This window comes from Cyphomyrmex costatus, unplaced genomic scaffold, assembly GCF_001594065.2.
Source record: "Cyphomyrmex costatus isolate MS0001 unplaced genomic scaffold, Ccosl1.0 scaffold14, whole genome shotgun sequence".
In the NCBI taxonomy this organism is placed as follows: Eukaryota; Metazoa; Arthropoda; class Insecta; order Hymenoptera; family Formicidae; genus Cyphomyrmex; species Cyphomyrmex costatus.
Window position 1 is genome coordinate 2,900,598 of NW_017275390.1, and position 21,296 is coordinate 2,921,893.

The 21,296-nt window shown below is 37.1% G+C and overlaps 1 protein-coding gene across 1 annotated transcript; it reads right to left on the reverse strand.

Moving 5' to 3' along the window:
* Positions 1-42: 42 nt before the first annotated feature.
* LOC108782946 (nascent polypeptide-associated complex subunit alpha, muscle-specific form) lies at positions 43-14,380 on the reverse strand. Its single transcript, XM_018551347.1, has 5 exons — positions 14,225-14,380; positions 3,745-6,399; positions 1,724-1,894; positions 953-1,027; positions 43-864 (listed from the first exon to the last, which is right to left on the reverse strand). The coding sequence occupies exons 1-5, from the start codon at positions 14,378-14,380 to the stop codon at positions 820-822; spliced, it is 3,102 nt and encodes a 1,033-aa protein (XP_018406849.1). The 3' UTR covers positions 43-819.
* Positions 14,381-21,296: the final 6,916 nt, after the last annotated feature.

Here is a 21,296-nt window from a genome sequence, read left to right on the forward strand (position 1 = left end):
CTCTCTCTCTCTCTCTCTCTCCCTCTCTCTCGCTCTTCCTCTCATTCTCTTTCATGCTCTCTCTTTCTTTCTGTCTCTTTCATTCTCGTTCACACTCTTTCGCTTTCTCATAGAGTACAATAGTTATGTAATTACGGGAGGGCGCCATCCAATGAGTATTTCCTCTGGAATGCGCGACGAACGATTCTCGCCCTATCGTCTCGACGATCTTAATCGCTTTTATCGCTTGTCCGTCGCGCGATGTTCGAGCATTAGACTTTATTTCAATAACAGTTAATGATACTTTAAAAATTTCTACACAGCAGGGACGATCGTTGTAACCTGCAGCTAGACAAGATCCGAAAGTATTTCGGCGCCTTAAAGGCCTTCCCGCGCGCCACAAGGAATGAAACGAACATCATTTAATCAGTGAAAGAGACCATGCACGTAACGTTATGTGTGCTATTCCAGAATACGTTCACGTAATGTATGACCTCATGAACGTAAATAGTTCTTGAATAAACAATCATAAACTTTCATGCACGTATTCTCGTTTGTCCTACCGTTAAACATCATCTAATAATTAATAGGCCTATAGAGTCTATATGCTCTCGCGATGCCGCGGTCGTCGTTATCGTCATCGTTATCGTCATCGTCATCGTCATCGTCATCGTCATCATCGTCGTCGCCCCGTTTTTCCCTTTTGCTGCTCGTAACGAAAGAACGTTATTTTCTGTTGCAGGAATGGTCCAAATATACATATCTATATAATATACTTTTTTGGTTTTAACGAGAGAAAAGAACTTTCTTCTTTCCAAAATACAATTCGATTAGTGGCGCTTATTCGTTTATGTTGTTTTGGTGGTGCGCGTCAGCGATGATTTCCTAAAAAAGAAAAAATATTAATGAATTGTATACTTAAGTGCAAATCGATGTTGCAAAAGTTTTATGAGAAAAAATAAGAAACACTTACATTCGTGTTGCATTCGATAGCTTCGTTCACTGCCGCCGCGACTGCTTTATCACTTATGTCGATCTCCTCGATGGCCTTTAGAGAGAAAGAGAATAAAAGTATTAATGGCGTTTATGACTGCTTAGTCACTGTAAAAAGGTGCAATCGCAATATTAATGATCAGATGGCCCCTCGCTCGTTAATCTTCGTCGGTCAGTATACTTGATAATGACCTTCAGACTCATTTACGCTCATCGAACGTAAATGATCTCTTGGCGATCATCATGCATATATAAAAATCATATTAAAATTATTAAGTATCTCATTATTTAAACTATTTAATTTTCGTCTGATAATTGTCAAGATATATTATTATATCTTCATTATGTTACTAATTATCAACAAAATGTTAATGATTAGAATTTATTAATATAAAGATTTATTCCGAAACAAAAATTTTACCACTATATTTTAACTCTACACAATGTGTATATAATTTATAATATTTTTATTTTATTGCTATCATTTTTTTTAACTTTCTCATGAAAGTACTTCGTAAATGTATATAAGTAAAATCTCTAGTCACAAAGCAAATAAATGATAAAGAGTTCAGGCTCTCCTCGAAATGATCGATCGATACTATCCCGCGCATCATCAATGACTCACTCCAGGCTAATAATAGCACGATTGTAGCGTACGTGATTATAATCTTCAGACTGCGGCTAGACTGAGAATTACATGTATCTCTATATATATGTGTGTGTGTGTGTGTGTCCGCGCGCGTGTGTATACCTTGGTGACAGAGGCGACGTCCTCAGTGATAGCTGGTGCTGTTGGCGGGGAGGTGGGTGCTTCAGTCGGGACAACTGGTGGTGCAACTTTGGGAGCTTCATCGACACTCTCCGTCGTACTAACATCGTGGGCGACATTGTTTTCTACCGGCGCCTCAACTTCCGGAGCGTTCTGTAAAATACAAGTCTTCTCGTTATGTGATCGTCACGTATTCGTTCATTCATCATTTTTTTTTCTTTCTTCAAGTCCAAATCCCAACATGCTGTAACGAGGACAAAGGACGACGTAATACCGATTCTGCCGAATACCTTTCGTTCATAAAGAAAACGACATTTCTTCCTTTCTTGTAAACACATAAATTATCAGACTTAAATAAGTATTACAAATGAATAAGCACGAGATGATTATGTTGCGGTTCAAGTAGGAGATTACAAATATATTTTGAGATTATTTAGGAATAAGATTCAAAATAGAATTTTTGTACCTCAAAATTAGATAACTTTGAAGCAATCAAAATAATTTTGGCTCAAATTAAAAAAAAATGTTATTTTTTAAAAATACATAGTATGCATGTTTAATATCAAAATATAAGATATCTTCAAACGTTTTATATCTCAATTTTTACATACATGCTATTTGAGCATTATTTGGGTCGATGTTTTACTTCACTTTGTGATACATAAATAATTATGTAAGAAAATACGCAGTAATTTACAAAAGAAACAGAGTTTTCTAGATAAATTATTACTAGCACTAGAAATATCTTTAATTGACATAAACATATTAAACGCGTTAGAGCATATTTCTACCAATAAATTTAGCCTGTGTTACAGTATGCCTGGACAATCGCGATGACTATTACCTCCTCGCTTGAAGCGCAGCATACGACGACAAAATGCCTCAGCAGAATCGTTTCGTCATGCTTCGCGCAGCGCAAAGAATTGAAAATCCCGCTGACGAACCCTCAGATAAGAAAACTCGGCATGCGCAAGTACAAGATGCTTACGATACAACAGATGCAAATACGAGAACAGCACGATAGTAAGTATTGAGCTCTTCTAATGAGCATGTCTATAAAAAAAATCTAAAACGTCAGCTACCACGCGCGTATCATTAAACCAACTGCTTTTACGTCTATCAATGAGATTCACGCTAGAGGCACCTCTAATTTATTCGAGCGTCTATGTTATTATTAGTATAAGAGAGCGTTCGATATGTGAAAAGTTTCAAAATCTACGGAAATGACATCAACGGACGCGGCAGTGCGAATGGTCTGCTATTTGCCGCGTTATAAAAAGTACTCTACTGCAACGCACTGATTTTAATCATATGAAAGGACATGTTAATATTATCAAGAAAACCAAGAGGCAAACAACACAGGTGACAATAAGGTAGTCATGGTAATATACATATGGACTTTTAAAACGGAGAGTTGGGAAGCGGAAGCGTCGGAGGACATCGAGTAGCAGAATAAGGCTTGTGTTAATCACGTTCGACAGAACGAAGGATGCACACGAAACGAGACCCTCAGGCGCTGAAACACAACGGGGACGCATTGGGATGGAAAATGGATTTAGCGGACTCTCTGAGGACTGACCGGCTCCGGTCGTGCATCGGCACACCCAAACAGCAAAGTATAATTTTGTTCTCAAGACGAGAATTATTTAAGGTCTCTCTCGGACGTAACTGTCAGTCTCCTGTCACTCGATGTTACCCTTCGTCGAGAGAATGGAGCAAAAAGATAAGGTTATGCTGCTGGATATAAAAGGAAAGAGATGAAAGAGTGAAAAGGTTTTTGGAGTTCAAAGTACATAATCAATAATTTTTGTACAAAGGGTATTGGAGGAATTTTGGAAAGAGAGTGGAGATCGGGAGAGCTGATATTTTCATTTTCAGGCTATAAGACCACAGAGACAGTACTGTGCGAACCGTACGACGAAGATATACGTGGAACGAGGCGCCCGCCAAAGAATTTTGGCCGGTTGCATTCATGCCAGGAGGTTGTGTTGCATATTAGTCACCTGGTGATGCTCCTTGACGGCAGTCGACGGGATGGAGTTCGACAACTGACACGACAAGGCCTCTTCCTGGCTTTCGGTCTTCACTACGCACTCGGTCGCCAGTCTCTCCTTCAACTCAATGTTCAATGATTGATCACGTGACATCGTCAGCGGTTCGCTCAGCAACATCGATTGTTCACGATTGCTGCTGTCGTCTTCGTCGTATGAGGGAATTTGCGAGCGGTCTTTCGTGGCGATTTCTGTCGCGATGCCGGGTGTGACACTAGACTGTTGGAAGTTAGGACTTAAGGGCGGCGTAAGGAGCGTCTCTGTCGGGTCTCTTGGGTTGGCTACGTGCTCGACGGGAGCTGGTGGTAATTCATCTATGGATATATTCGCAGGAGGAATCAATAATAATGGACAAGAGAGTTCTTCCGGTGGTAAAGGATAATCGAAGGAATCTAAGCTCTGCGTCCCCGTGTCTTCAGGCGCCGGGGGTAGATCTTCCAAAGAGATAAGTACATTTTCGGGTTCGGGCGAGAGAGCTAGCGTCTGAGGTTCGCTCAAGTGCTTTTCTGAGAGGGAACACGTCGGAGCCTCTGACGGTACTGATTCTATATCATCTAAGGGACAGAATTCCGGCGATGTTAAGCGATCCTTTGATGAAAGAAGACACCTTTTGATCTCCTCGGTTTGCTCAAGTTGCAAAGAGGATGTCATAAACGGTTCTGCCTCAACAACTGAAGAAGATATTGCGATAGGTTCTTCTTTGTTAACAACTGGTTCTGTCTCAATTGCACTTGTATTTTGAAACTCGAATGTTTGAGAGTTGAATGCGGTTAACTCTTCAGGCGGACATGGCAACGTATCTTCAACTTCACTGACTGTTTCCATTTTGTTTCTCATATCAGATATGACAAATTCAGTTAATAGCTCAACTGCTGGGTTTTCCGGAACAAAAATATCTAATTCTTCTGAAATCAAAGTTTCTTCCATAGGTAACGTCGTAATGTCCGATTCAAGCTCAATCTCCAGTTTCTCTTCGTCAGTTTCGGGAATCACCTTGACGGATTCAGTGGTGTCGGTAAGCTCTTCCACACTGTCATCTTCTGGAATAATCAACGCAGGCCTGGCTTCTACCAAAATATCCTCTGAAACTGACAATGGACCCTCCTCGGAATTTATAAATAGCTCAATCGGTGAAGGTGTCGACGAGATTCCTTCTTCTTCCTTGATTTCTTTCAGTTTTGCATAATCGTGTTCATATTCAATCGGTATTTCGCTCGATTGTTCCACAATTTCTACCACTGACGACTGCTCCAACTCCTTTGATGAACTTTCGATCGACTTTGCAAAGACTATAGAACTAACTTCCGATGATTTTGTTGTGTCAATAAACACACATTTTTCAATAGAAGGAAGATCCGAGTCTGACAATTTCGCAATTGATTCTATACGCTGCGTTTTATCTGGAGAATTCTTTATATTTTCAGATAATAAATATTGCTTTACCGCCGGACGGGCATCTTTTGTTTCAATCTCAGCCGACGATAACGTTTCAGCCTCGACTTTATGTTCGATGGTAGGCGGTACATTTATCTTCATCGGAACTTCACAGCTATTTATCTCGCTCTTTGTTTGACACTCCACTGGTAAAGCCTCATTCACAATTTTAGCCATCGCAACAATATCAGGAACTTTTTCTACACCTTTGCTCTGTGCATTTCTATCGCATTCCATCGCAAGAGACGGAGTTTCCCTCGACCAATTTGCCTCACTTTTCTGACACTTATATACTTTCTCCTTCATCGTGATGTCGTTATCTATCTCCAGCATTTTTTCCTTATTATCACGGTTACTTTCTAATGTCTCCCTTATTTTTTTCGCAATATCTTGAGACGTTTCAACTTCGATCTCGGTCTCTACCACCGGTAGGCACTCTACTTTCGCGAGGACAAAAGTCGCTTCCGTCGGGAGTAAGTTGTCGGTGGAGGAATCGAGTGATGTGGGGGACGCGACAGCAACGGTGGTGGATTCATTTGCGCGGTTCTCTTGGGGAAGAATGTCTTCGCGAGACGACGGGTGTGACGCGACGTCAAGTGGTGGTGCCGGTGATGCCGGCGGTGTCGATTCCTCCTTATCGGCAGCCACGGCAGGCAGCTTGAGCGCCTCGGCCAGGGCTGTGGCGTTCGCCGCGGCCTGCCGAGCCTGCTGTAAAGGCGACGGATCTATGGGAGTCGGCGGTGGACTGGATGGGGGCAGGGACGGGAGGTCCTCACTGGCTTTCCTCTCAATGATAGACGGCGTCGCGACTGGCTGGACTCGGTAGACGGGGATCTCTACCGGGTCCGCTACGGAGTGACCGCCGGCTGACTGACTGACCTCGACTACTTTTTTCTCGGCCTCGACTTTTTCAACCGCCTCCTCTTTCTTATCCTCGACGGACGGGACGGGAGTGGGGGCGGAGGGAGTGGGTTCCTTTTTCTTTTCCTCGACCGGACTAACAGCTACGGCGGCTGCTGTTGGCGACACTGCGGCAGCTTCTTCCTTCGGCTCGGCCGTGACTGCTGCTGTCGGCGAGGCTGCCTGCTCGTCCGTTGAGGGACTGCTTGTCGCTGATTTCTCCTCCACCGGACTGCTTGTGGCGGCCGTTGCATTCTCTGCATCTTCGCCACCCTGAGACAATCGAGAGAACACACCACTTTAGATACTTTGTATGGCGCACCACACTCGCCTACCGTAAGTAAAAATTCTACACACGCACACATTTTAAGATATTTAATTTATTTTATCTCACAATTTTATAAAAATATCGATTGCAACATTTTGTTATATATATATGTATCATAAAAACACTGTTATATCATAAAGTGCACTGTTTGCACGAATACTTTTGTAAACAGATAATATGTAATTTAATTTTAAACAGATAATTTTTAGCAGTTTGTTTTTGAATTAATAAAATGAATTAATAAAATGCAGAAATATAATTTCGAACAGAGAAATATTTATTATTCAACTATTTTTTGAGCAGTAATCGGCTCAGCAAAAGGTGAGCTATGCCACGTGAATAAAATGCGATAGAGAAAAATGTTGGTTCATTCGAGCGCGATATTATTTTTTTGTTCGTTGCGAGGGGTGGTCGCCGACGACTACAGCGCGCGTTCTCTCATGCCAAGGGTGAGTTCCGAGCGACTCAAATAAAAACGAGGGTAACAGCTTAATGATACATCGATGTGGAATGAAAGAGAGAGAAAGCGAACGAGCGATGTATAAAGAGGCGTACGTACCCCTAGTGCATACGAGGGAGGTAAAAAGAGAGTGCACGATGGGGCGCCGAGTTACCAACGTTCTCACCCTTTAGAAGCCGTATCAATCGTGTCACTGTGTCAATGAGCTGTTTTTTCATCCTTTAATCTTTTTTTATGATAAAACGATTACAGTTCTTTCTATCAACACTTAAAACGGGGGAATTTATAATTTAAAAGACTAAAATTTACTGTTCTACAAAGAGCGATTATTGCGCGAACAACGACTCTAGACATCTTTGATATCTACTGTTATCGAAAGAGCTATGGTAACCCAATCTCTCGAGTTAAATAATGTTTTATTATTTTTTACTTCCATATGTGTCAAATGTAAATCAATTATCTCTGTGATTAGTTTCAAAATAAACATCCATACTAACGTATATGCATTTAGCAAATAAAAACTTAAATGAGTTAAATTTAATACATTTCTATAATTAAATTGTTCAATTCTATTTTTGAATTAAGGACATATTAAGAAGGAGCAAAATTAGGACCTACAGAAACAACAAAACTCAAATTGGGTATAATTTAACATTATGAATTTAACTGCATGCTGGTGAAAGAAGAGAGACAAACTCCTCTGCGTGACGCGGCAAATGCCATATCATTTATGTTTATACGCATAATTCTGTTATCAGCTCGGTAACGTAATATGTAGTGATAAAACTGAAGAAGTGCGCAGCGGAACAAAAATATGGGCACGTTCCGTCGACATATACGCCAACGCTTAGAAATTTCTAGGATGTTCGTCACGTTTCTATATATGAGATATATTTGTTACTACTGCAAACTGTTTCATTTATAACATTTGTTACTACAATATCTACGATCTACTGTGTGTTGTGTATGTTTGATTCTTAATCTGCTAAATTTGAAAACTAGTTCTCGCATGTAAAGATATAAGATAATATGTAAATGTATATTTAAATGCCTAATAAATATTTATATGTATATATTAAAATAAATTTATGATAAAAATAATTCCATACAAAGGCTAATATACGTAAGAATTTTATTTTTGTTGATTTATATGTGACTATTTTGTTCGACGGCTCGTTTGTTTAACTGTCATCATTAGTCTTCGCTTGGCGTGTGCCGACAAACACTCTCGATACCTTTCAGTTTGCGCAACTAAAGGCAGCGAGAACAACCGAGACAAAATCAATTCTTGAAACCCGAGAGGGAAACAGAAACCGGACGTGAGAAATGCATCGTGCGCTTTATTGTCTCGCGTTCAGTATCGATCGCCGGCATCAAGTCTCCCGTCGTAGATTTTCCTAAAGGATATAAGCCTCTCCCGCTTAAAGAATTACAACGGAGTAGCACTTAAGAGGTATTTGCTGCAACTTTTATGTTGGTTGTACCTGGGAATCACCATTTTATTCTTCTTGCAAAAAAAATTCCTCCTGTAAAGAATCGTAAGAGGATATTTCCAATATATAGTATAAAAAGACATAAAACTTGGCGTTCTCCTTCAATCCTCCGTTAATATAATACCTTCACATTTTACGTTTAAGGGCCGATTATTCTATCTTCGACTAAACAATGTGGAAACGTATCTACTAGGCAAACAAAAGAGTAAAAAACTAACAGCATACATAAGACAGTGAGTTTTACCGAAAGGTGGGACAATCCATCCTAAAATAAGTAATAAATTAATGTAGCAGTTCGAAGAGTTTATTTCAACACATTCTACAATGAATGTCAACTCGGAGGAAACAGTATTTTATTTCTTTATAGAAGAATATTTACCGTTTATAAAAGCAATGACAGATCAAAAATCCGCTCCAATTTCCTGAACCGAAAGACCTGTTCCAAATTCCATTTGAAACTTTCCACTCAGAATTCTTCCACTTCCGTCCGAGTCCGTTGATATTTAAACACAACGTGTCACCGTCGAGGTGAAAGCGACCGTAAATAGATGCTCGCACCGCAAGAATTTGGCCTAATATCAAAACGTAAAAATGCACGACAAAACTGGCGAATGGCCAGGATCGAGGGGCATTGTCCGCAGAGGCGAGGAGGCAAGCGCCGAGGTAATGAACTTCCGGCTGCCTGGCATCCTCTTACGACAAAATCGATTGAGAAATTGTGGACCCGCTTCCCTATATACACAATACTGAATTGCTGTTGGCCAACAACCAATTCTGAGTAGGTTAACAGTGACTACGTATTGGATGTGACAAAAAATACGCCGATCTCTCTGCAGCAAAAAGGCACACTCGATTCTTTCCTAGCAAAGAAATTGAAAATCCGCGATTTACACTCCTACAATTCCTTCGTGACTCTTTTATTTCGTAAATACCAAAGAAGATTAAATGATTAAATAAATACACACATTATAGAGATGTGTCGTAATGTGAATAAGTATTATTAAAAAATAAATCTGTTTATAGCGAAAACTTAATGCACCGACAATGTACTTTATTAAATAATAACTTCATGAAATGAAATTCTCCATTTAAGGAACACTGCTGCCGAGAAAAAGCATTTCGTATTCAGAATATCCAATGAATAAAGAATGCATTGTAAAAGCGGACAAACAGAAAAAGCACAACTTTCCCGATGCATAATACTTCTGTTGATTCTGTATTGAGCGATGTTATTACAAGTGTATTTCAATAGAGAGAACGCAGTCTGCGATGTTTTCAGCAACTTGAAAGCCAGTCAAAGGAATCAAGTTACTCACGTATTCCGAGTATTTATCTTTTCAATGTTGTTAAATGATGCAGTAATATGCACCAATTTGCAACAATTTCAGCGGAAAATGTACCGTTTATAGCTGCTTCATTAATAATGACGCCGGCTAAAGGCGTTTCCGACAGTTAAAAGTAAGTTAATTTTACGCTAGCGGGCGGCGACTAAATTTTTAATCGACCCGTAAAATACTGACGCGAATGAGCGTATACCTCGCACAGTGAAGTACGGGGATGAAACGATCAGACTCGGAAGAGTCGACAAAGTGCCATAACTTTTACGTCCGCACGAGCACGTGGAACATTAGAAATGCATTAGTTTTGCGGACGCCTATCTCAGGATTCTCAGGGACGACCGTCGTAACCGACGATGCGATCCTTCACAAACGTTCGCAAATCCTCGCCCTCTGATTTTCGATAAAAACTTGGTAGATTTGTAGAGCAAAAGCCGATCACTTTTAATCAGAAATTAGTTTCCCGTCGCGTCGCTCTATTGATATATTTCATATATATTAAAAAAACCTTTTATATTAATTTTTAAATTGTAATTAATAAAGTATAATTTTTATATTTAATTTTATATGTAATTTTTTGGAGTATTGGACATTTTTTTAAAAAAGATTCTTCAACAAAATTGAAGGAGATGAATTTAGGGAAATCCTTGTCAGAAATGTTAACGTAATAACGTGTCGTGTTCATCCGACCGTATGAATTATCCTACGTGCCATCGTACCTACTCATGACAGCTAGTATTCGCCAGAACCAAAATCAATTTCCTGTTTGGGAAAAAAAATTAGCTAGAGTAGAGCGACTCGCTGAAATAATGGTATTATATAACAACTGTCATCTCATTCTGACATTGATACAGTAATATTCTCTAGCTAATTATAAATGAACAGATTTTTCGAAGTGTTAGTATCGTAAGTTTAATGCCATAAAGATAATATCGTTCTCTTACTTCAAAAGCGACACAATTAAAAAATTATTGTATTATTATTAATTTTAGATAGATATTTAATTATTATTTTTTTATTCTTTGACTTTAATATGACCTATATTTTTGTATTTTGAATATTAAGAGTCTTGTACTACCTTATCTATTTTTTACAATTAAAAAAATTAAGTTTCCTAGAAGAAAAAACTATTTTTCGACTTAAAAGAAAATATTATTGACTAATCAAATAATATCGGCAAAGAATATATTTTTAATATGATCAAATATTATTTTTGCACGGAAAAAATGGCTATTGTTGCCACGACCAAAAGTCGCCCATCAATACATTTTTTGGTTATATAATAAAACCTATAGTACGATTGTGATGTCTATAAAATTCCACTATCTTAACGGTTACAGTTGTTAATCTATGTTCATCTTACGGTTTTCACAAATTATTGATGGGTGAAAATTATTTTACAATACTTAAAAAATTCACCTTTTTTGAGTTGTGATAATTTTTTTTAAATCACCAATTTTTTAGTTGTGATGTTTTGATGATTTTTTTTTATAAGTTTAAGTTATTTTAATTTTGATGATTAACAGAGTAATATTTTTTTCATAGTAATAACTCGAAAAAATACTTTTTTTAATTGTGACACTTTTGAAGTAAAAAAAACCGATATTATAATTTTATTCAAATTTTTACTCTTAAGCTTCCAGAAACGAACTCCTAAAGTCCTAAACTCATAACGGTAAACTGCTATTATGTACAATTTTAAATTTTATGTCCCTTGGAACGGGATTTGATGGCCGCAGGACGAAAACGGAACAGACAACTGCTACGCCATCGATGTTCCGGAAGTAATCTTGCGTATTTAACAAGCGTGACTTAGACAATAGCTACGCTAATGATTTGCAGGTGTTTCGCGAGAGACTCATATCGACGTGTTCCGCGAATGACATGTTCATCGGATATGCTCCGCATGCGGGCAAGACCATGCATTGTCATCGTCTCTCTTAATACGCTGTGGAGAAGCGATAATATGTATACCGCGCCTGGAAGACGTCGAGCTTCGCGATATATAGGAGCAACAAACTAACGTTTGTTTTAACTTCGCTATTCTTTCACAGATATAAATTACGAGCATTTATCCGGTTCACCGGAGCATGTCCGCCAGGAATATTGCGCGCATCGGCAAACAACGCAAACGCGATCGGCGAGAGGGAGAGGTGTACGTTTCATGTATGCGTCGAAAAAAGCCCAATAGTCATAGAGAAAACGAGAGAAAGAGGGACAAAGAAAAAGCTATAGAGAGTGGAGAGAAAGAAAGAAAATGTCTATTGTTTAGTCGTATATCGCTGCGCATCGATATGAAACGTTTCGAAATGCTCGTCATTCTACCGTGTGCACGACCGATTTCGTCACTGATTTAATGCGATTGTAAGATAAATCGGCAATCAGTCCAACGATCCACTTACATTTGCTTTTCACTGAGCACCGTATAATGCTAGCACGGCACAACCGGAAAGCATTATGAAATACTAGACTAAAGTGGATACCGTTGAATTTACGGAGAACACCCTGAGAACACCATTTGGAGAGCTAATAAAATTCGAGATATCATGTATCGCGATTAAATATCATTTTAATTAACCTTCGCAGCAGTATCGACTTCCCTTGATTTGCACTGAATATTACACGTTTAAGTTCCACGCTTGGCTTCGATTGACTTCGACGAACGAGGTCGCAGTCGATTTCCTCCTGACCGTTCTACGGCTCTTTTCGCGAGGCTTGGCACGCGACTCGAGTCGGTTAATAATCCACACAGATAGAAATCTGACACGAAAGCCGACGCGAGAAGCTAGCTCGCAGCCGGCGTGTAAACGGCTCTTTAGGTCGCGGCGAGCGTCTCGCGTGTTTCACGCTTCGCCATGGCGAGAGAAGTCCGGACGTGTATATCCGTCGACTGTACATACATCTACACGTCGTACTTAGTGTTGCGATTAGATAACGAAAAAATTATTTAGATAAAGAATAAGATAAATTACACGTGAACACAATTAGATAAGATAAAGAGGATTTCATTTTAAATTTATCTAAAAATGGCATTATAAGTTCTTTTAGATAATCATATAGATTATAGATAGATATATTATATAGATAATTCTAAGATAATATTACTTTTTAGCAAAACATTTTAAAACATGGAAACATTATATTCATAGTTTCATTTATAATATAAATCTTTATTTCTTAAAAATTAGAGTTTTTCAAATATTCCATCTGACAAGGCTTTCTGCGTAGTATTATACATACATTTTGATAACAATATAATCTCTAATAATCTAGATAAAGATAAGAAAGCCATTTATCATCTAGATGATTATCTATATACATGATTATCTTTATACAGATAACAAACACCGATTATACTATAATTGAAGCGTTCGGCGCAAAAAACGAGAGAGAGAGAGAGATCCGTAATCCGCAAGGTCTACATTTACGTGGCAGTTTGATATCCAGAGATACTTTCGTAAATTACGAACGTACTTCATTCGTGCCTCAAACCCTTCAATTCATACGACAAAAGAGTTATCAACGAAAATTGTTGAATCAAGCCCTGACCAGCGTTTATAAATTTTCCCACAAATGTCAGTTCCTCGCCGGGCTTCCTGGCCTGGGATAATTCGACCCCTAGGGGATAAACGTTCGTATACGGATAAAACGGCTCGGCATGATAATTTAATCTCGCAGCACCTCGCCTCCGGCACGAGCGAACCGCCGTACGCCCGCTTTCCGCTCGATGAGCCGGCTCGTAATAAATTTCGATAAATCTCGTTGGAAATTCATAGCTAATCAAGGATTTAACGCGCGCTTTGAACGCCGGCTGGGTATAAATTGCATTTTTCCCTGGGGGCTATCATAACACTGAAACTTAACCTTAGCGGAAACCCAAGTTAGTCATCTCGCAATCCATCCCTGATAATGACTTACACACAACCGCGAGTGGCTTGCCGCCGCCGATGTTGTTGAGAGAGGGGTCGAGCGAAAACGGCAAATAAAATACTTCAGAAGAAGAGAGAGGGAAGTTTCACAGATCGTAAATTATATATACGTCGTCGCTGTACATTACGAAATTACTCCCGCTGGTGCAATCTCACCCCATCATGTGACGGTGCTCAAATAAACTGCAAAACAAGTAGGACCAAAGAGCGAACTAGCGTGATCCTTAGCCTCGGATAAATCGCTATTTCCGCGCGCGTTTGGCACCGCTGACGTCTCGGTCGACGAGCCTAATCTCAAGAAAGCATTCCGTCGCTTTTCTCTCGCCTTCGCGTTCCTACGCTCCTCCGTTCTATTTTCGTACATCTCGCGTCTCGCGCTAGCACAAGAGTAGTGTCGGCTTACCGTGACGGATATATTCCATCCACTTAAATTTAACTGCACGTATTCACCAATTAAACATTAATTTATCGCTTAAACGTTAACGTTACAGGCAAAATTAAAGTTTTAAAAATAACTGAAAAATGGAACTCGCTAATAGGATTTACCGTACCGTGGGTAGATCTGTATCCTGCTCATCTACCGGAACTGCGGTAATGCCCAATAGTGGAACATAAGCTAATATTCTCCGAGTTCCACGTGCAAGGGCACACGCAACTCTGCACATGCCATTGCCCAAACTGCGTCCCGCTTGTAGGACGTATTCCATCTCGGAAAAAATCTTTAATTAATCCTGCGTGCAACCTTCGAATTTACAAGTTTGTCACCAAAACCTCTTCTCCGGTTGCTACTACAATGAACGATTAAGGTTCTTGTTACAAATTATTCATTTAGTTATTCTTCTATCATATTTAAAGTATTTTATTCTACTATTAAAACAATAATCATTGAGATAGGTATATAAATTTTGTTTATTACAAACACGTGAAGAAATCAAATAATCGAAAGTGTGATAACAAAATTTTATTATTGAGTAATTTTTAAAATAAGAATCTAGAAAGTATTTGTTTTAATTCGTACACTATTTGTTTAATGTTGCACGATAAAACATTTATATCGTTCTGTCACGCGTCATTTACTTCGTCAAATACGTCATACGAATAAGTATATATCGATCTACATTTAGAAAACTGAACACTGCTTCTATGTTCAGTTTGGATACAGTGCCATTCTCTATTAATAGAACTGAATCACGAGGCGAAGATTGATTCTAAATACGTAAAAGGTATCGACATATAAAATCACAATTTGCATGTAACATCAAATTGCATCAGAATTACATGACATAAAACGAAAATAACTTCTTTATAATATTTAAATATCATTCGTTAATCGTTATTTTTAATAACATATTTCATTTTGTAAGATATCAATTTTAAACAGCATATTGCAGAAACGTTGCGAAATTTCCGCAACAAGGAAATTCCTCAACACCGGAAGACCTTAATCGTCCATGAATATCAACATGTCATCATTGCAACACTACCTTTATCACACGCGCACGCAAACACAAGTGACAAGAACGGAGGCAGATCCGTACTAACTGTTCGCCGCTGGCAAACTACTTGGACCAGGCTACGAGTTCAGTGAGGGTTTATATAGAGAATCGTCCCACGTCTCCTAGCGAAAGAAGAGAAGTGAGAGTCACACGTCGAAAGCTAGAGAAAGAGAGAGAAAGAGAAAAACTCGCTAGAGGAGTTAGTTACTAGCCACTGCAGCAAGTAACTAGAGATGCAAGGTAACACTACGTGTTAAAAAATATGAATTGTACAAGGACTGAATTGTACAAGAAAAATTTGAGAGCTGATTAATCAATCTATTATTATAACATTTAACGTCGCATTTAGTAAATATAGATAAATTTATTAAAGAAAATAATAGTATTATACAATTATATTTTTAGAATCTTAATTTTTCTCTCAAAGAAAAGATTTTAGATCGCCGTTTAATTATCCAAGATTGGCATGTTTCATTTAAAATCACACACGATAAAATTGAAATAGAGGATTTATATGTGTACAATTTTAAAACATTATTTCTGAAAACAAAACTGTAGAAGATGCTCGTATTTTTATGCACATAAATTTTACTTGAGCTGTAAATGTTCACGTATTTCTGAGATGGCTACAAAACACACATAATTATACATAAGTACACATGTTGTGTCGGAGAAGTCAGATTCCCCGGAGAGATATCAACGGCAAAGAACGAGGAAAACTGACCCGCGTCTTTGTATAACGGGTAGTTACAAAGCTTTCGAGCGAGTGAGCGAGCAAGACGGCGAATTAGGAACGGAAGAAACAAACGAAGAGAAAGGAAAGCACATTATCTACATGGTGAAACTAGGAAGAGAAAGATCCTTGAGCATACCAGTAATACAAGAGCGACAAAGTGCAGTAAAAGAGGCGAAGTTGACAGTAGTCAAGGAGGAGAGAAAAGGGGAATCGGATTCATCTTAGAAACGTACGGCTGCTAACCAATGCGTCGCCACGGACAAAAATTTACGCCGCAAAACCGCGGTGCATTTCTATTCTTGGACGACCGAGACAGGAAGACAAGGAGACGGAGAGCGCTAAATGGAAGAAATGGACGAAACGACGACGAGAGAAAGAGACTATGCATTTCTTCTCATTAACGCTGAATTTATATCTATCCTTAGGATAAGAGAGAATTCCTGTAAAAATATGTACTATATTTGGACATTTAATTTTTTTTATATTAAAGTGTTTTTTTTTTAAGTATTTTATGCAGAATTTTTTAGTTCTCCCTTTATCAAGATTGTCACAATTTTTCATAAATTAATTTCAAAAATTTTCCTTGATTTCCAAACAAAATTTTATGATTTCTCCTGATTTTAAATATTTTCAAATTTCTAGTATTTTGTTAAATATCTCGTTGAGAGATCAATTTAACATAGCAATATAAATTATTATTAACGTTATTGATACTGCTTGTATTTTTAATTGTTAAGTTGGTAGTATTCCAAAATTGTGTAGGTGTAATAAACTTCCTTAAAGCCAAGAATTTTAATTCATTTTTCACAAAATTTTGTAAAATTCTCTAACTTTTGTTTGATTTTTCTGATCGTTTTTAATTTCTCGGAAAATTTCTTTATTTCTTTTATTTTCAGTTTTACGATAACCTTGTTTACAGATTGTATGTATTCATATTTCGCAAAGAAAACAAACTGTCACAACAAAGAGAATGCGCTTGCAATTGCAACATTAGGTCACGTAATCTACTGCGGTGTAACAAAACCACGCGATAAGTGACAATATGTCCGATTAATATTTTTTAAATAACATGTTTCTTAAAATAGCGTGTTTTTTAAAGACAACAGACGTTTGCTTGAAAATGCAATCGGCGATTTACGAGAAAACGAATCGCGATAAGGTCGCGGTCGCAGAAATAGTTGGACAGCATCCAACCGGCTGAGTTTATCGTAGATTTTACTTTTCCGCTTCTCTCGGTTGACATAAACACACGAGAACGTAACGTCGGAAGGCCGAAAATAATCACAGATCGTAAAGAATATTGTTGCAGATGTGGCGACAATATAATTTCCGATTCTCTCAGAAACAGGAGTGCATTTATTTGTCTTTTGCTGTTGCGCTTTGATGCGAGCTTATCAAATCACTGCAGAAATAATCATGACGCGCGGAATAACCACGATACAGATAAATGATATTCGCGGAATGATCCCGTAAAATTGAGAGCACATTTCCTCTAACAAAGAATAACGCATCAATTTATTTTAAAGCTCAATTATCTAGATACTGAAACATTTAAAATTCGAATTGGAGATAAATCCATAAAATCTGTTTCAAAATTAACTCCAAAATTAATTCCAAAGTTATTACGAAACCTCTTATTGGAATACAATGATTTTGGAGGACCGTGTAATTTAAATTTTAATACAAGATGCACTCTTTGACATAGCTTCGCTGCATAATCGTTGGCGGCAGCATCGACTGCACGCTTCAATATTATATTTTTAGAAACGAAGGAGTTTACCAAGAGAGATATCCGAGCGAGCATCAAGCGAACGTTCAAATAGATGGAGTAGTTACTATGCCGGAAGTCGAATAGCTTCTGATTATGAGCATTCTAATAATTACTGATAACGAAGAAAGGTATACGTGTTAAATGGCGGGGAAGTGCTACTTTCCGCTTACTGTAAAAAAAAAAAAAGAAACGCTGCTCTCTCTCACATTACCATCTAAATGCGCTAAAAATTTGTTTAAACAGGAATTTTTTAAATACATGCGTCAATTTAGGATCATAAAACTTGTTACAATTAGGGGAGACCGGGGCTCCATGGATCACGGGATATCATGAGTGATTGACTGTTTAGGGAGATCCAGAATGTTTAGATTTAGGTTCAGATTGGTGCAATTAGTATCATATGATTGTTATTTAATTGTCCATACTATCTAGATGGCAGTGATCCACTTCCGTTAACTTTCCGTACACGCATGTTGTTAAAAAATTTCGTGGTGCGAAAGTGATTATTTAACCTGTCAAAATTTCTTATACGTTATTTCTACAAAGTATAATATATACTTATTACATACATGATTCCACACATCTTTCCACATTTTCTCTGCAGTGCAGGTAATCATTTGTTTCGATGTTATATTTCACCGTCTTTTATTAGACACATTGGGGCACCATGGGTCATAAACTAACAGGCGTTTAGAACAATTTGCGTAGCTGCAGAACCGTATATACATAAAAAAAATATGTAATCGTATTTTACGCGTGTCTTTATGATAAAAATGTAATTAGTTAAATCTCTCTATACATATGGTTATGTGTAAACTATGCAAATTTGTCTGAATAGGTTCTTATCGGTTTAGATTAAGTTAAGTTTTCGTAATGAAATTGGGTAATACAAATTCTTTTATATTCTTTCAGAAAAGACAATAAAAATGGTTAGAAAATATAAAAGAAGGTCGTCTAAGAGTACACATGTGTCTGACCCTTGGTACCCCGGGCATGGGGTATCATGGGTCACTTCTAAAAATTTCTTTTTCGATTTTTATTTAAAAAACAAATCAATATTTTTGAAAAATGCTCAATAAATCTCAAAATATACATTATCTCTTAATTATATTAAAAAATTGAGATCATAAATCTTATTTTAATGCATCTTTACTGTTTGAATTTTTGTGACTCATGATGCCCCGATCTCCCTTACTCATATTTGTTACAATTTTGTTCTATTTTAGTCTACGCATATAAATCTGTATGACATTGTTGAACATATTTCGGAGTTGAAATTTTTCGAGTGCACGAGCAAACAGTTACTCTGAATCGGAAGAGCATATTTCCGAAATAAAAGCGAGGAGAATCATTTCCTGTAACAGCCAGGGATGCAAAACACATAAATCACCTTTCAATTTTCGCTTGTTAGTCGAGTTTTTGCTTCCCACTAGACGCTGTATCGATCAACCTGCCGGCGATACAATCATAACGAATATGTCACTACTGTTTCACCCATTCAATTCGTCATAATCCTCTTTTCGGATCAACACTCTACTCTCCTCGCCTTACTCTACATATCCTCAATGCAACGAAACAAGAAATAAAAATTCAAAGACTAAACAAATATATATTTTAGCCCGAATGTCTACTCGCCATGCTTTTAAGTCGACACTGAGCTACTTTTAATTTTCGATTATGCGTAAAAAAATTTGATGAACAAAAGCAATTCCAACTTTGCGCAACTTTAAGGTTGTTTTTATTTTCAAAAAACCAAAGTTCAAGCGTGACAATAAACTGCGATTTACAAATACTTGAAAAATAATATATTTATATAAAATTGTGTGATCTTATATGATTTTAAATAAGGTAAAAAGTTTATGTGAATGAATTTTGAGAATTCTAAATTCCAGAATACAAATAAACAAAATAAACATTCAAATTTTCTTTCAAAAGTACTTTCATCGTGATATAAACGTCAGATACGAATAGAGCAACACATATATGCAATCTCGTATATTCATTCTCTTAACTGTTCTCTTCAGCTTTCAAGAGTCACAAAACAAGAAGGATGTACATGGGAAATATTAATTTCATCACCCCACTTGTACCGATTCTACTTAAAACAGTTGTGTAACAATAAAAAAAGTTGAGAATTAACTATAAACATAACAAAACATCGAACAATGATCTATCACCCTTCCAGAGAAAAAATTTAGTAAATATATTGTATTAAATAATTCTTTTTTTTTTAATTATATATAGAATTTATTCTTATTTTCAGAAATTAATTATATAAATCCTCTGATTTTAAGGTTTCTAAATTCTTTTTCTCACAGTTTTGTAATTTATCTCCGTGCATTGAAACATTGACACTTTCAGTAATTATTATTTCTTCAACTACAGGAAGCGCAGTAAAATAATTAAACACGAATCATACAAAGAATCGTAAAAGATGCACGCGCGATGGCGAGTTTCTTTCAGTATCTAAAGGAAATCACGACAGGACTTATGAGAAGTATACGGATAATACGGTCATTGCAGCACGTGTGAAATCTTGACTACGTGCACTCGAGGCCAGCTTCCTTGCATAATTGAGAATCACTACCGCGTCGTCCAAGCACGTCTCTCGATGATACTATAACCGCACTGAAACCACGTTCTTCGTTGAATATTGAACCATCTATTCATGATCCATCCATTTCCTCAGACGTTATCCCGCCACCGAGCAATTCTCAAAGGATAAAAAGTATTCAAAAAGTAAAAGAATAAAAATATTCTGCAAAAAGCAGGGAATGGAAGTAACTCGTTACTTGTAACGAAGTTACAGTTACAAGTTACTTTTTTGGTAACTTTACTGGTAACTGCGTTACTTTCTTTTTTTGGTAACTGTAACTGTAACGAGTTACATTTTTTGGGTAACGGTAACGAAATTTACAGTTACTTTTGTCGTTACTTTGCACACGATTAAACACGGTTCGATTGGATACATGCTATCTATAGCGCTTATCAATAAGACTTGAAAGCCCTTAGACATTCGGCCGTTATGATTCAGTAATTATTTTACACTTCTATCTTCTATGTAATACATAGGACATACAAATATTTCAGTTTGCTGCATATTTTACAGGTTTTAGAATTACAAAATTGTGTTTAAAAAAAATTAAAAAATAAATTAAATAATAGTAAAATGAGAAGGGCTATGAACCCAAAAGCGAAACAGTTTAAAAGACGATGACAATAAGTGTCGAAACGTCGTTTGTTTTTATCTTGTTTTATCTATGTATTGTTCTAATATATATTTATACATTTAATTACATTGTCATCGTCGTTCTTATCGGAAATAATGTTTCATTTTTGGCTCGTAACTCTTCTCATTTTAATTTTATTTAATTTATTATTTGAGCCATTCTACATTGTTTTTTTTTTTTTTAAATAAAACTATATATTTGTCGCAGTATTACATATAAAAAAAAAAAATGCAAAAGTACATTTTTAAATTGATTTTAAAAAAGTAACGGAAAAGTAACGAAAAGTTATTTTTCAAGTAACGGTAACTGTAACGAGTTACTTTTAAAAAGCGATAACTGTAACTGTAACTAGTTACATTTTTTACTCGGTAACGAGTAACTGTAACTAGT